Source organism: Stenella coeruleoalba (assembly GCF_951394435.1).
Source record: "Stenella coeruleoalba genome assembly, chromosome: 16".
Classification (NCBI taxonomy): Eukaryota; Metazoa; Chordata; class Mammalia; order Artiodactyla; family Delphinidae; genus Stenella; species Stenella coeruleoalba.
In genome coordinates, this window is record NC_137162.1 from 80,766,436 (window position 1) to 80,782,408 (window position 15,973).

Below are 15,973 nucleotides of genomic sequence, written 5' to 3' on the forward strand. Positions count from 1 at the left end.
TGAGCAAGTGCAGATCAAGATAACCGAATGAGGAGAGCTCGTACAAAGGAGCCAGTAGGTCCAGAATGCACAGGGCCCTGTGCACCCTTGGGCTGTCTCAGCTCATAGCATAATTTGTAACCTCTGAGGTCCTTCTGCGTTTTGTGTCCATTTTTCTGATTTAAAACAACACATATCCCTTTGTCTCCACCCTCATTTGTGTCTTTGCCTGGCTCCCTTCCACCCCTTCCGAATAAAATCGCTGCTGTGAAGTGGAGTTTTTCAGGGAGCTGGGCTGCAGGTGGGAGGGCGAGAAAGCAAAACGGTGCAGACAGCAGTGACTGAATTGTCCATCCTGGGGGGCTGTGGTTGTGATCGCAGCCCTACGGCTGGGCTGCTGGCCTTTGGACAAGTCATTTAGCTACACGCCTTGTGCCGACACTGAGTGTTGGACACCAGTCCTCTAAGGTACATGCTTGTGTTGGGTTTCAGCCTGCTTGTCTATGAAATGAATTCCTTTCCAGAGAACCTGGAAGGCTTCTCCCAGCCCTACCCTCCAGTTCTGCAGTTCCATTCTTCAGGGTATTTCTGAGCTGGAGTTAGAGGCTAGCTGGGAGTTGGCATCGTCAGACAAAGGAGGAAGAAGCACAGACATCCCAGCTAGCCAGTGCCTCAGGGGCAGGGGTACCCGAGTTCAACCGAAAGAATGTGGGATTCTGTTTGCAGGGGAGAGGACTTTGGTTACCTGACCTTTCTGAACTTTCCAATCAACATTTTATAGAAAATGTGGAAAGAGTTGAGGTCATGTTTAAAAATTTCAGTTGTTTTCTGTTCTACTCCATAGGGTAGCATGCCACCTTGAGACATTAGTCAGCTCAGGAAAATTCAAGAATCTGCAACTCCAGACCTTTGACTAATCAGATTCTTTTGTATCGGTGTCAGCTCCGCTGTGACGCAAGTTGGTATGGTGGTGACCAGGCGTGATCCATCCCCTTAGCACTTTTTTAAAAAATTTATTTTATTGAAGTATAGTTGGTTTAGAATGTTGTGTTAATCTCTGCTGTACAGCAAAGTGATTCAGTTATACATATATACACGTTTTTCTATATTCTTCTCCATTATGGTTTATCACAGAATATCGAATATAGTTCTTTGTGCTGTACATTAGGACCTTGTTGTTTATCCGTTCTATATATAATAGTTTGCATCTGCTAATCCCAAACTCCCTGTCCATATCTCCTACCCCCGCCCCTTGACAACCACAAGTCTGTTCTCTCTGTCTGTCTGTTTCTGTTCTGTAGATATGTTCATTTGTGTCCTATTTTATTTTTGTTTTTGTTTTTTTGCGGTACGCGGGCCTCTCACTGCCGTGGCCTCTCCCGCCGCAGAGCACAGGCTCCAGACGCGCAGGCCCAGTGGCCATGGCCCACGGGCCCAGCCGCCCCGCGGCACGCGGGATCCCCCCAGACCGGGGCACGAACCCACGTCCCCCGCACCGGCAGGCAGACCCCCAACCACTGCACCACCAGGGAAGCCCTGTGTCCTATTTTAGATTCAACATATAAGTTATATAATACACTATTTGTCCTTCTCTGTCTGTCTTACTCCACTGAGTATGGTAGTCTCTACTTGCATCCATGTTGCTGCAAATGGCATTATTTCATTCTTTTTTATGGCTGAGTAATATTCCATTGTATATATGTACCACATCTTCTTTATCCATTCACCTGTCGGTGGACATTTAGGTTGCTTCCATCTTGGCTATTGTGAATAGTACTGCTCTGTGAGCATAGACATCCCCTTAGCACTTTAAAGAGAAAGGTCTTCACCCAGATGACCCAGTTGCCCTGCCTGTGACATTGATCTTTTTGTACCAATTCTCAAAGCCATTTCTGAGCTAGACTCAACATCATGAAGAAAAGATAGTCCAGAAAATCCCCATGAGCCTGTTAAATCATTACAAACTAATAAAGGCAGTTCAAGATGCCTTATTGAGCTCAGGGCCCTCTGGAAGAAGGCTGTGCCCATACTTTGACATGAGTAGTTAGCACATTTGAAAACAGGCTTTTAAAAAGTGGAATGTGTCTGCCTATTTGATTGAGATACCACATATAAGTGATATCACTTAATTAGAATAAGTTATAGTAGATGAAGTCATTAACAGTTGTCATATCGACTTCCCTAAAAGTGTGTGTATATATATATATATATATATATATATATATATATATATAAAATAGAATTAGGACCTATTTCTAATAAAAATAAAGATTTGAGAGATACCTTCAAAGCTTAACAAAGAATATCTACTTTATTCCAAATAGTTGCATAATACTTTTTTTTTAATTGAAGTATAATTGATAGTTGATTTACAATGTTGTGTTAGGTTTAGGTATACAGCAAAGTGATCCAGTTACGTGTGTATAGAGATAGATAGGTAGATAGATAGATAGATTCTTTTTCAGATTCCTTTCCCTTATAGATTATTACAAGATATATAGTTACATAATACTATACCAAATAGTTACATAATACTTAATGGAAAAAAATGTTTTTAATGTTTTAAGTAGATCCCTTAAGTACAGAAACTAAACAAGGGTATCCTTTGAGACCGTGTTCTCTGATTTCGTATTGGAATCCTTGACATTTAAACAAGCAATGAAAAGAAAAAGAGAATAAATTTTGGAAGTAAAGAAATATTTATAGATATGATTCTATATCTAGGAAATATTTTAAAAATCAAAAAGAGATTACTAGAGATTATAAAAGAGTAGGTAAGGGCTTCCCTGGTGGCGCAGTGGTTGAGAGTCCGCCTGCCGATGCAGGGGACACGAGTTCGTGCCCCGATCTGGGAAGATCCCACATGCCGTGGAGCGGCTGGGCCCGTGAGCCATGGCCGCTGAGCCTGCGTGTCCGGAGCCTGTGCTCCGCAATGGGAGAGGCCACAACAGTGAGAGGTCCGCGTACCACAAAAAAAAAAAAAAAAAAAAAAGTAGGTAAGATATTTTAAAATATATTTCATATTTTTATAAGCCTCATTTCAAAGCATTGTTAATTTTTTCAGTTATCTATTTCTGTATAACAAACCACCCAGAAATTTATGGCTGAAGACAGCAATGGTTTGTTATGTCTGATGATTCCATGGGTTGGCTAGGCTCAGCTGAGTGATTCCTCTGCTTCCTATGGTTTCAGCTGAGGTCACACATGTGGGTATATTCAGCTGGAGCTCAACTGGGTCTGGAGCCTTAAGGGACTCCACTCATGTGTCTGTACCTGGAACAGCTGGGGTCTAGCCGGACCCTTGTCTCCAGCGGGTAATTATACTTCTTCACATGTGGCTTAAGGAATCAGGAGACCATAAGCAGGAGATACACGGTGTATCAAGACCCAGAACATTATATTCACCACATGCTATTGGGCAGAGAAAGTTCCAAGGCCAGCCCAGATCCCAGGATGGAAGTAGGCTCTTCCTTCTGGTACGAGGGGTGGCATGTGCGCACAGCCACCTTTGCAGACAGCCTTCCACTTAGCAGTCATAAAGAACACCTTAGGTACATCAGCAAGATCAAATTATAAATTCCTTGGGAGTTAGCCATCATTAGAATTATAATGAGAGAAAAGCCCTGGACACTTTGATACCTGAAAAGTCGTAATATATGAAAGGACAGGAATGGAGAGAAAGCACATGGGAAAGAGGAGAGCCCTTCCTGAGTTAATTCACAGACTTCATACCATTTCAGTTCAAATATCTAAAGGATATTTGCTTCCATTTGGAAAACAGATGAACAGTGGTCAACAAAAAAGTTTATTATAAATCAATAGCAGTACAGCAGCATGACAACGATTCAGAAGATAGCAATGAGTCCTTTTGAAGGGAAAAAAAGAGCCCAGGCTGAAATCTGCGTATATTTAAGAGTGAAGTGGGAGTGGAATTTATGTACTCCGTTTGGATTGAGGAATTAGAAAAGTCAATTCTAGAAAAAGTAAAGACAGAAAGATTAATGTTTTGGAAGCATGCCAGTGCCGTAATTATGGAGTAATGAGAGAACATACAAAACGTCCTATGACCAGATAAAAGTATTTAAATATTTAGATCTTTTATGAACCTGGACGAGAACATTAACATAAAAGGGGAAGTAGGGGAACATGGGAAAGATTTGTAATAAATGTGATGGATGAAACCGGAGTATCTCCAGTGAATGAAGGAACATGACCCCCCAGAAATGCCAAACGCCCGATAAGCAAACGGTCAAGTCCTGTGTCGCACAGTCCAAAAGATGGATCATACAGTAGATAAGGACTTGAAAAGTGTTCAACCACACATGTAAATGCAAACAGTAACGAGGTACCAGCTCACATCTCTTGAGTATGAAAAACGACGCAGCAGCTCTGGAGAGCTATGAAGAATGCTCACAGCTGGTATCGTTATAAAGATTATAAAAGGATCCATCTTTGTGTTCAGGCAATATGACAGTACGTAACTAGAGCCAGAAAATGTACCCCCCCTTTGACCAGCAATCTCATAAAAGAACAGAAAAGCTTCCAACAGAGAAATGCTCTGCAGCATTGTTCAAAATTAATTAGTAAGTGAATAGACAGGTAACGCAGCTCTACTCCAAAAACCAGTGTCTAAACATTGAGAACTCCTTCGCACGCTTGGGAGAGAGAAGGTGACTCAAGTGCCAAGTGCGATTCCCACCACAGCCCGTGCCCCTCACTGCCCTCTCCTGTGACAGGTTGGAAAACTGGCCGAGTCCCAGTTCTGGCTTGTTGTCACTGGGCAGTTGTTATGTTTAGGTGGGAAGGGTGAGATGTGACCTTCGGCCCATCAGAACTCCTACACAACACCTGTCATCAATGTTAGGCACTGAGACCATCATCTGTCACTTCCCTCATGACATAAAATAATGTGAAGTATAGAGGGACCGAATGACAGAGAGCGGTCCCATGCCCCCAGTATGGTCAAGTGAACAAACCCAACTAGCAAAGGTAGCTTTGGGGCGGACAGTGAAGCCGGGGAAGGGAAGAGTGGAGTGTCTTTAAAAGTTCTAGGATTTAAAGTAGTTCTCTTATCAAAATATCAGAGGTTGCCAGTTGGTGTGTTCTCCGGCATTTGTTGAGTGGATGATGTTGTCTTAAGTGGAAACAGGTGTCAAAGGCAACGTTATAAACTGGTGATTGGAGACTCTGCGTGTCAGCGTCCTGCATGCGTCCCCACAGGCCTTTGCTCCCCTCGGGATTTCAGCTCTTTCCCGCTGGTGGTAACTGTTGCAAGTGGATGTGTGTGCTCGTGACACGTGCAGAATTAACTCATTTGTCAGGCACTGCCATGGGAATGAAATATTCCACATAAGTGCATTTTCTGAAAAAATGGAAGTTTACACTGCCCTTGGTTTCTTAAACAGAGCTCAATAAGCTTACATGTTTATGGTGAGAACTTTTTCGGTTCTGAAGCTTCAGCTTAAATTTGATGAAGTTGTTAGTTACTGTTATTTAATCACTGCATGCATATAAGCATAAACAAAATGGTGCATACGGTAAGACTCCTAAGGTTTAAAAAAACAGGAAAGAAAAGAAAAATGACAGCTACTTAGATGAAAAATGCACCGTTAATTTACTATAGTAAATTCACTTAAATTCTCTCAAAAGTAGGAAAATTGTTGCGGACCAGACAACAGTACTTGTATCTTAAAGAATAAATCCAGAGCTTTTCTTTGTTCATTACTCAGATTCTAGACCATTACCTTGCGTCGTTCATCAGTAGACTGCAAAAGGCTAAACCAAGGTACTTTATGTTTAAAAATGTTTTTTTTCCTGGCGGTCAGTTAAATAAGCTACAATTGGATAAGCCCAGTTGTCAGAAACAGAACCTGTGATTTTCTACCTGTAGCTAGAGAGCTCCAGCTCTTCTGTAATTTGTAGCTGTAGCAAAGACATAATAGAACAGCTTCATTTGTGGAAATGGGTTTAGTTTAATTTAGCCTCACACCCGCGTGTCTCGTATGGCATACATCGGGCATACATTCTCCTGTTCTGCACCCTCGGCAGACATGGCTAGTTGATCAGAGCACCCGTCCCTCCCGATTCAGGCCTGGACTTACGGGTCTCTGACATTGCTCCACGCAGCTTGCCTGGAGTCGAAGGGGTTATTTGCAGGCCACTGTTGTGCCCTGTCAGCTCTAGATTGATACGGAATAGTCTGCTGACTGTTCACCCTCTCGTTTAGCGCTAGATGCACTAAAATAAGAAGCCGACAGTAAACAGCAAGGTCCTGCTGTGTAGCACAGGGAACTATATTCAACGTCCTATAATCAACCATAATGGAGAAGAATATGTATATAAAACTGAATCACTCTGGTACACAGCATTGTACATCAACTATACTAATCAAAAAAATAAATTTTAAAAAAGAAACGGACATTGAAATCAGGTTTTTTGAAGGTTCTTTCAAGGGAAGGATTGTTTCACGTGTAAGCCATGCCCTTATGGCCCCTCTTAGCCAGATTTGCTTGCACGGGAAAGAACAGAAAGGGAAAAACCAAGCAGTGTGGGTGACTGGAAACTGCTCACCAGTTACATGGAGTTCATACTCCGAGCCTCCCTTTTCTTACAGTTTTGTCTGTGCCTTTCGGTTCCATGTCAGTGATCACTTTGGTTACTGAATATTTATCATTACAGAAGTCAGCTGTGGAGGAAGAAAGCGCCCACTGGAAACTTGTCACTAAGATTAGCTCCTTGACAAAGGAGTCTAGTGTCTGTACTTAATCAAGTAGGTTTCTGGTTGCATTTCAACCTCCCAGGCTTTTCAGATTCCAAGTGAAATCCTCTTTGTGAAATTACATTGTTGGCAAAACTATTTCTGGCTTCTTGCCTCCTGACCGGTGGGACCTTGTTTCTCCCCAAAGAATGTTTGAATTACTGCCAGTAGCAAGTTCTGTTTCTTCAAATATGTGGGTACTCTGTCAATTAAGGTAAAAATAGATGAAGCGAGCTAAGACGTTTTCATTGAGATATTTAGACTTGACCATCAGAACCAAGTATATTAAGAAAGATACAAGCTAACCAGATTATTACTGGGTTGCATAAAATGTGGATGAGTCAATGAGACTCCTTTAAAAAGTGAGAAGAATAAGTTCTTTTCTTTCACTCCTTTTGGTCCGTAGTTAAATTCACTGTGGAATAAAAAATGCCTCTGCTGTTGATTTTTTTTTTTAAGTGGGAAGCATTCCCTGCTTTGGGGCCATCACAGAACAGAGGGTTATCTTGGACACTCCGGTAGACCAGACCCTCTACCCCTCCCCAGGGCCACTCACCCCCGGCCTGTGTGCCCCATCCTTCCTGCCCACCTCTGCTGGTCACTTGCCATCAGGTGTAAAAGTAGGCAGTGCCCGAGTTATGCTGTTCATCTTAATTAAATTACAAATTGTTTCATCAGATGCAAAACCCCTACTAGTCTGTACCAAGTTGGGAGCTTGGTTGTGTCTCAGGAATGTATAGTTACAGAAGGTCTCTCATCCTGTAGAAGGTGCGAAGCGTGGAGAAGGGCCCCTTAAAGTTACAGGAATGTCGGTTGAGGACACCTGCGTACCTGTCACGGGTGTTGAGGTGTCACGACAGAGGAAAGGGACACATGGCTGGGGAGCGTGCTGTACGGTCGATCAGGCGGGGTGCTCAGCACGGCTCTGAGAGGGCCCGGACTCTGTGGGTGCCCCCGGCCCCTCCGCCATCCTCTCTGATTAACGGGATGTGCGTGACCCTCCAGAATCCAGACGAGCAGGTAGCCTCATTAGGAGAGGCGTCCAGCAGCCAGCGGGAGACAGAGGGGGATAAATTAAGATCAGAGCGCCCCTGACACGGCCCCCGGTGCGATCTCCCAGCCATTAATCAAATCACATGAAAAAGCCACTGCAGCACTAACGCACCTGCCGGATCCCTCGGATCCCAAGTGTGGCTGCGCTCGGGTACCAGGGGGCGGGGGGTGGGTGGTGGATGACTAGATGTGTCCCTGGTCCTCCCCTGTACCTTTTGCTTGAAAGCAGGATTTCTCTGCGTGCCATTCAGCGTTTCTGGGCCAGCGTTCTTGTGTCAGAGCTCAGCATCCAGAGCTGGGCCAGTCTGGTTCCCGTTCTGAAGAACATCACATTCCCTTTCCTGCCTAGCTCTTGAGACACTTGATGTGAAGTCACTGGTGCCAGGAACAGAAATGGCCCCGTGCTAAGGAGGGCTAGTCGAGCCGATCGTTGCTCTTGCTGCTGTAAACACTGCAGGTCTTCCTCTAAGGGTTTTAGTGAGAATGTGCAGCTAATCTCTCTCACCACCACTATCTTTACCTTCAGGGAGCTGGTCATTTAAGCAAACCCCAAATGGTCACGCCTTCCTGCGGCTGGATTGGCACGTGTGTGGCACGCCACTTACCGTTGTTGTGTCACGGCAGCCGTGCGTCCGGCCAGGACCAGGACACGTGAAACGTACCATCTCTCCACACTCTTTGGCGATGCATAATACTATGCTGTCTCTCGGGGCAGTTCCTGGCTTGGTACAACACATGCACACAGGCAGATGTGTACACACACTTACATGCAGATGTGCACACTGGTACACGTGTACACACGTGCCCCTCACACACACACACACAGCTGTATTTCCATCACCTGAGCCTGATGTGGGCCCCCAGAGGCTCTCAAGTGAAGAGAGATATCACTGTTCAAAAGAAAATTCTAAATCTTATTTCAGGTCTTGACTCAGATGAAGAACTTGGGCTACTCTGTCACCACACGTCCTATCTAGGTGATTGTCTGGGGCTGTTCGTGGGGTCTCCGTCCTCCGTAACCTTTTCTTTCTGTTTCATTGTCTGCACGTCTGCATGGTTATGGAAGCACGGAGGGTCGGGGACGCACAGGGTGACGTGTCCGGGCCATTGTGTCTCGAGGAAGCTCTCCGGCTTCGCGGAGAGCTTGAGGAGAGGTCCCTCTCCTTGGTTCTGTGAATCAGTCATGTCGTCCCCTGACGCCGTTCTTTCACGCCCAGCCAGCAGCTTGGGCATTTCTTGGGACGTGGACAGAAGAAAGACTGGCTCTAGCCAATCCAGTGTCTGCTCCTTGCTCCCCCGGCTGTGACGTGAGTGTGCCGTGCAGCCCAGAAGGACGGCCGGTCTGAATGCTTTGCGACTGTCAGCAGCTTGCCTGAGCTTGTTCTTCTTTGTTTTGTTTCACACAGGGCAGTAACTGACTGGGGGGAGGGGAAGGTTTTATTTAGCAACTATTCATTTCCACGAAGAAACGGTGCCTGGCGGCTATTGCTAATGCTGCTTTCTGTGTGTGTCTCCCATCCCCAGACCAGAGAGTGGCCTCCTTCTGCACCCTGACAGATATGCACCCCGAGCAGGACCTGGAAGGGGCCCAGGAGCTGCCTTTATGTGTCGATCCTGGCAGTGGCAAAGATTTCATGGACGCCGCTGGGTATGTGTCTCCTGTGGACCGCCTCCCTCCCGTGTCCCGGGCCCCAGTTGTTAACAGGGATTCAGCTCAGCCCCGGCCACAGCCAGGAAACCATTTCCACCTGCCTTCCCCAGCCCTTCAGGACCCAGAGAAAGGACCGAGCGGGCGCTGCCGGGTGGATGGAGCTTGGCAGCATAACTGCTGTGCTCCGCGGGAGGGTCCTGCCAAGACGTGTAGTCAGTGCCCTTGGCGGTGCGGCTCTCGGGCCGGGTGGGAGGGTGTGACACCCGGTCAGCATCTGCTGCCTGATCACTGCAGCGGCATCAGACGGGGGTACCTCGCTGACCGTCCTCCATCTGCCGAGGGCGCGCTCCCGCCCACCAACCCTGGTCCCGCCCCCAGCCCCACGGCTCCCACTGAGGGGTGCCGAGAGCGAGCCGTCTCTACCCGTGTTCTCGGCGTGCTCGTCACCCACAGAGCGTATGTTCTTTCAGTGTCACCCACGCCTAATTCCAACCTCTCTGTCAACTCGAGTTATCAACAACTTGCATGTTCATCTTGGTGATGAGCCTCTTGATACTTCCTTAACAGAGAAAGGCAGATTTGGGGAAATTGAGTCTATATTTGGTTCTCAGGACGTCGTTCTGGTCTGCCTAATCTCAGCTGCTAATTGCATTTCGATCACCCATCTTTTGCTTTCTTACCAACGTGTATGCCTGTAGAGATTCTGAATCCCCTTTTAAATCAAAAGCGACCCAGGAGGGATTTTTCCACCAAAGCAGCAGTGCGTTCACTTTCGACATCTGACATAATCTTATTTATTTCCTTGCGGGGCTCTAAGCGCACCATAGAATGTTTTACGTGAAAACTTTACCAACGAAAACTCTCGACTGCGGTGTCGACTTCAGCGCGCTTGGGTCTTTCTAAGTCTTTCCTTCCTTGCTAGAGGGCGGTCTCCATCCACACTGACCGGGAAAGTGAACCAGCTGGAGCTGATTCTTCGGCAGCTGCAGACCGACCTTCGGAAGGTAAAGCAGTCGATTGGAAGCCCGTGCTCCGAACTCTTTCTCTCACACAATCAACCATTTTTAACGATTAGGAATTAAAAAAAAAAAAAAAAGACACTCAAGAAAGATAACTGCCCTAGTCAAAACCCAACAGTAAATGGAAACGGAGACTCCTGAGGTCTGATTCCATCTTCCTGCCCACAGCTGCTGTATTTCATTGTAGGGGACACAAGGTCCTGTAGATAGGACTGAATGAGGTTGAGCCCTGGATGGCCAGTCTTCAGGATGAGGCAGAAATGCAGCAGGCGAGCGTTTTTCAGTTCAGTGAGTTTCAGTTGCACCAACATTTATGAGCTGACCTAAGAAGAGTTAGTGGCTGTCAGGAAGCCTGGGCTCCCCAAGCTGCTTCCTCCTACTGAGTCAGCGTCCGCTCTGCCCATCACCCTGTGCGAGCTTGGTCCTCAAAAGATGTGAAGTCATTCATTCCACAGACATTTGCTGAGCTCTTTTTGGATCAGCACCGTGTTATCAGTAGCCGCTTTGCTATCCGGGGAAATGGAATGGAGTGCTGTAGCTGGAGGGTGATGGTGAGGCCGGGAGGGGCCGTGGGGAGGGTTTTGTTGGTGGAAGAAGGGAGAGGTGACAGCTGGCATGAACGCTGGTGGAGATGATCCATTTGGGAGGGAAATAATGTCCTGAGCCTAACAAGGAGGGAGCTGGCCTGGATGGGAGTAAGGACCGTCCACACATAGTTACCAGAGCAGAGTGTGTGTGCGTGTCTGTGTGTGTGTGTGCGTGTCTGTGTGTGTGTGTCCGTGTGCATGCGTGCACACGTGCATTCATATACAAGTACAGGCCTACCTCAGAGATATTGCAGGTTTGGTTCCAGACCCCTGCAATAAAGTGAATATCACAATACATTGGATCACATGAATATTTTGGGCATATAAAAATTATGTTTGTGGTATACTGTAGCCTGTTACGTGTGCAATAACATTATGTCTATAAGAACAATGCACATACCTTAATTAAAAAATACTTCTTATGCTAAACAATGCCAAAACAATTACAGCACGTTGAAGATCACAGATCGCATAACAAATGTAATAATAATGAAAAAGGCTGGGATATTGGGAGAATTACCAAGCGTGACACAGAAACATGAAGTGAGCAGATGCAGTTGGCAAAATGGCGCCGACGGACTTGCTCGGTGCAGGGTTGCCACAAACCTTCAATTTGTAAAACACTGGTATCTGCAAAGCAAGGTATGGCTGCAGTCCAAACAGAGACAGTTGGCAAAGTTCCCCTCTGGTTGTTTCTTTATTCCAGAGCTGAGGGTGAGCGATGGGAAGGAGGGTGAGGGATTTAAGGATGGAGGGTAAGGTGTAGAGTGGAGGATAATTGGACCAGATGTATTTGGTAAGACTGCGGCATAAGTTAGGTGTTTTCCTCCAGTGTGGGTGACCAGCTGTCCCAGCTTGCTTGGCACGGAGCGTTTCCCAGGACACAGAACTTTCAAAGCTGGCACTAAGCACGTCCCAGACCAGCTGGGCCAGCTGGTCACCCTGTCTCCAGATGTAGGTGTAGAAAAGTTAGAGAGTTGAACTTAACCAATATTCGATTTCAGACAAGAATTAAGACCAGCAGCGATAGACAAGGACCATTCAGTGTGTATAGGATGTGATTAAACTGAGGGACTCGGAGTCTAAGGTGGGTGAGAAGGAATAATGTCATCACGGGGGTGTCAGTGGACGCTGACAATAAGGTAAGATTGGTAGATTAGATCATTTTTGGAGGGGTGGATACTGGAGAAATTATTTTAGAAAGACAGGAGGTGGTGGTCAGGCAGTGGGAGCTTGAAGCATTTAGGAAGATATGCGGTTATCAGTAATAGCTTCAAGGTACAGGAAATGGCCCCAGGAGGGGAGGTGAGGAGGGCAGTCTTCGAGGTCACAAAGAGACTGAATCAGGTGGAACATCTACGGCGTCTTAAGATCATCAATAAGCATGAGGGATGGAGGAGGAAAGACGAAAGGTGAACCACATTCTAGAATCTTCCATGATGGGAGGGAGTGGAGATATAGTCAACCATGGCAAAGAGCAGGGGTGGCAGGTCTTACAGCCCATGTCAGGCTTCTCACGGGAGCTGGGATTTTAGGGGAGAGCAGTTACCTGCACCGGGCAGCCGGGGCGAGGTGTTGACCTGGCAGCCTCCAGGCCCTGTGCTCTTCAGAACAAGCCCTTGTCCCCAGGAGAGAGTCAAGACTCATGTCTAGCTGAAGATAAAGGGAATATCCAGGGAAAAGCTTGAGAGATTAGCAGGTTTCGGTGACACAGGATGCATTCCATGGGTGGAGTTAAAGGGTCAAGGGGTCAGGAGAGGTGGGCAGCTGAGCCGCAGCAGGGCCCTGGGGATGTCTGAGCCGTGTTGGGAATGAGAGCCCTGGGGCCTGGGGCGGCCAGGAGCTTGAACCTCTTGTGACTGAGGGGAGTGGGCTGAGTCAGCAATGAGTTCTAACACCAGCCTCCACTTGGGACCGGTGTCTTTGGTCGAGAGGTGAGAAGGGACAGGAAATAGCAGCAAAGCTCGAGGGCAGGGCCAGACATGCCGAGGGGGCCAGTCTCCTGAAGAGTCTTAGCCCCCGGCTCACCCGCACGGCCGTGGGCACAGGGCTGCAGGTGCATCTGTGGAGTTAGCCATCAAGTCATCTCCCACCGCCACTGTGACAGTGACCCCCCTCTCTCTGTCTGGGGCAAGACATCCCTTTCAGCGTCTGGGAGCTCAAACTTGTGTTGTACGTTTTCTGTTACTGTCTATTGGAAACTCCAGGTCTGATTCTTATGAAAAATCTTTTTTTTTTCTTATTACGATTTATTTTCGGCTGTGTTGGGTCTTCATTGCTGAGTGCGGGCTTTTTCTAGTTGCGGCGAGCGGGAGCTACTCTTCGTTGTGGAGCACGGGCTCTAGGCGCGTGGGCTTCAGTAGTTGTGGCACGTGGGCTCAGTAGTTGTGGCTCGCAGGCTCTAGAGCGCAGGCTCAGTAGTTGTGGCTCACGGGCTTAGTTGCTCCGAGGCATGAGGGATCTTCCCGGACCAGGGCTCGAACCCGTGTACCCTGCGTTGGCAGGTGGATTCTTAATCACTGCGCCACCAGGGAAGCCCCTGAAACATCTTGATAATTTGTACATAGTTTTTAGTGGCACCCTTTGAAGGTCATTAGGGAAATACACTGTCCCAGGAAAGCTTTAAGATGAGATGAGCTCGTGATAAACAAGCCCAGGATCAGCGGCTATGCTGATTCCGACTTGTCCAGTAAGGAGATGCACCCGGGAAGCTCTGCCCTCCTGTCCAAGGCTATACCTTTTCCCAGGCCCCCTTTTTCAGAGAGAGGATAGTATAGACTGTGGTTAATCACCTTCCCGTATAACAGCTGTCTCGCTTCCTGCTGGGAACAAAGTGGGATGAAAGGAAAGAATATTCTGAGTTACTCGTCCCCACCCCCCTGTTTTTGGCAGAAACTAGAGCGGGCAATCAGATTCCCTCTCGCCTCAAGAAATAAATAAGTAAATCAGTAAAAAAAAAAAAAAAGGGTAGAAGCGTTCGGACCGCAGCTGGGAGGAGAGAGCGTGTCCGGCAGATGCATGACCATCTGTTTCCACCCCCTTCCCCCAGGAAAAGCAGGACAAGGCCGTGCTGCAGGCCGAGGTGCAGCATCTGAGGCAGGACAACCTGCGGCTTCAGGAGGAGTCGCAGACGGCCACGGCCCAGCTGCGCAAGTTCACGGAGTGGTTCTTCAACACCATCGACAAAAAGCCGTAACCTGAGCGCCGCCCAACCAGGGGCCCCGGGGAAGCCCGGGGTCCCTTCACAGTCGCCAACATGTGGTTTCTCGCTGTGCTTCCAGCCCACCGTAGCTGTGCTTGCTGTCCCACTCTGTCTAGCACCACGCCCCCAGCAGCACAGGGAGCCGCCGTGTGACCGCGGAGAGCAACGCTCGTGAAGATGAATGTAACGCTGGTGTCGAGATGAATGTAAACTCTGGTGTCAGTGTGGCCCTCTGAGGCTCTGCTGAAACGGAGCTCTGCGTGGGCTTCCCTCCTGAGGGACGAGGGTTGGGTTTTATGTCCTATATATCAGGTGACTTGGTAGAGATATTAAAACAATTGACCATAGCTTGGGCTTTAGAATTGTAAAATAAACATGAGAACAAATAATCAGACATATACTTTAATGTTAAAGGTGCTCTATTTTTTTGGATGTACAGTAGTTTTTATTTCTACAGCCACATTATCATAGCAATAAGAAAGAGGCAGGGGAAATAGTTGGAAAAGCCGTGTCGGGAGGGGGACAGAAAAAGCACTGATGTGTCTAACACGAGTTCAAATGCCGTTCCTTTAGAGACTTATTTATTTGCAGGAGCAAACGGTGCCTGAATATTAACAGTGTTCTGATTAAAAAAAGAAAAGAAAAGAAAAGATACATATGCCTTGTAAATGGCTCACTGAGTAGTTACTTCAACTCTTAGTTCACTTTTGTATAGTTAATGCTCTGTTGAAAAAAAAGAGTCAACCTGCTTACTTACGAGAGCTCCCCTGTGTGCCATGAGCCAGCAGAATCGCTTGTACGATGCCAAATTTGTTTTATCTTTGTACAGAAGCCTCGATGAAGTGTCTTGTATTTAACACCCTTATTTAAGCTTATTTAACCTTAAATTGTTAATTTTATAAACGTTGGTTTCACCTGCACTACTCTGGAGGGCGGTGTAGGTAGCAGCGGGCTCAGCAAAGGCTGAGCTTGCCCAAGCAGAGTGAGGAGTGGGGCAGGACCTTCCTTCTAACAACTGGATGCTGCTAGTAACAAGTTGTTTGTATTGCTTTACCATTTTTAACTGTTCTATTTGAGATGAACGTACATTTTGCTTTTTTAATAAATGTTTAAAAGAGTCCACACAAGGAACAGTGTTGTCAGGTGAATGTAGACGTTGGGGTTCTCATATGTCCACCATCTGACTGTATGAGTATTTATTCCTGGTAATTTAGAACCTTAATCTGTACTGAGTACTACTGAGCCTTCTTACAGAATCCCAACCTGATTTAAAGTAAAAAGTTACTAGTACTGACTAACGGCTGCCACGTGCCAGACACTGTCCTCTGCACTTCTCATAGATCTCATTGAATCCTAACAGTATCCTTACTAGGTGGGTGCCGGGATTCCCATTTTACAGCTCAGTAAACGGAGGCTAAAGTCAAGTGATTTACCCAAGATTGCCTTTCATTTTGATTTTTTTTTTAATTTTTAATTCAGCAAAGCATTTGGTCTTGCTTACAAGAAAATAAATGCAATAAAGTAATAGGGATTTGAAAAATAATCAGGAAGGAGTAAACTGCAAACTTGAATCAAAGGTGAGACAGAAAGAAGACAGAACGTGAGCCAGAGTGGGAAGGGAACCACAGTAATCACGGTACAAAGTTCCCCACCTTCCGAGAACAGAAACCGTATCAAGAATTTGGAGGAAGCAGAGCGATTCCTAGAATTTACCTTTCAGAGGGA

At 46.7% G+C, this 15,973-nt stretch overlaps 1 protein-coding gene across 2 annotated transcripts in view; it reads left to right on the forward strand.

The window, feature by feature from the left end:
- Positions 1–15,677, forward strand: part of SIPA1L2 (signal induced proliferation associated 1 like 2) — a 221,100-nt gene extending 205,423 nt beyond the window's left edge. For both annotated transcript variants that reach the window (XM_079901080.1, XM_079901081.1), the window contains 3 exons: positions 9,314–9,437; positions 10,363–10,444; positions 14,096–15,677. In XM_079901080.1, the coding sequence (XP_079757206.1) occupies positions 9,314–9,437; positions 10,363–10,444; positions 14,096–14,242 (353 nt within the window). In that variant the 3' untranslated portion in view covers positions 14,243–15,677. The remainder of the gene's footprint in view (positions 1–9,313; positions 9,438–10,362; positions 10,445–14,095) is intronic.
- Positions 15,678–15,973: the final 296 nt, after the last annotated feature.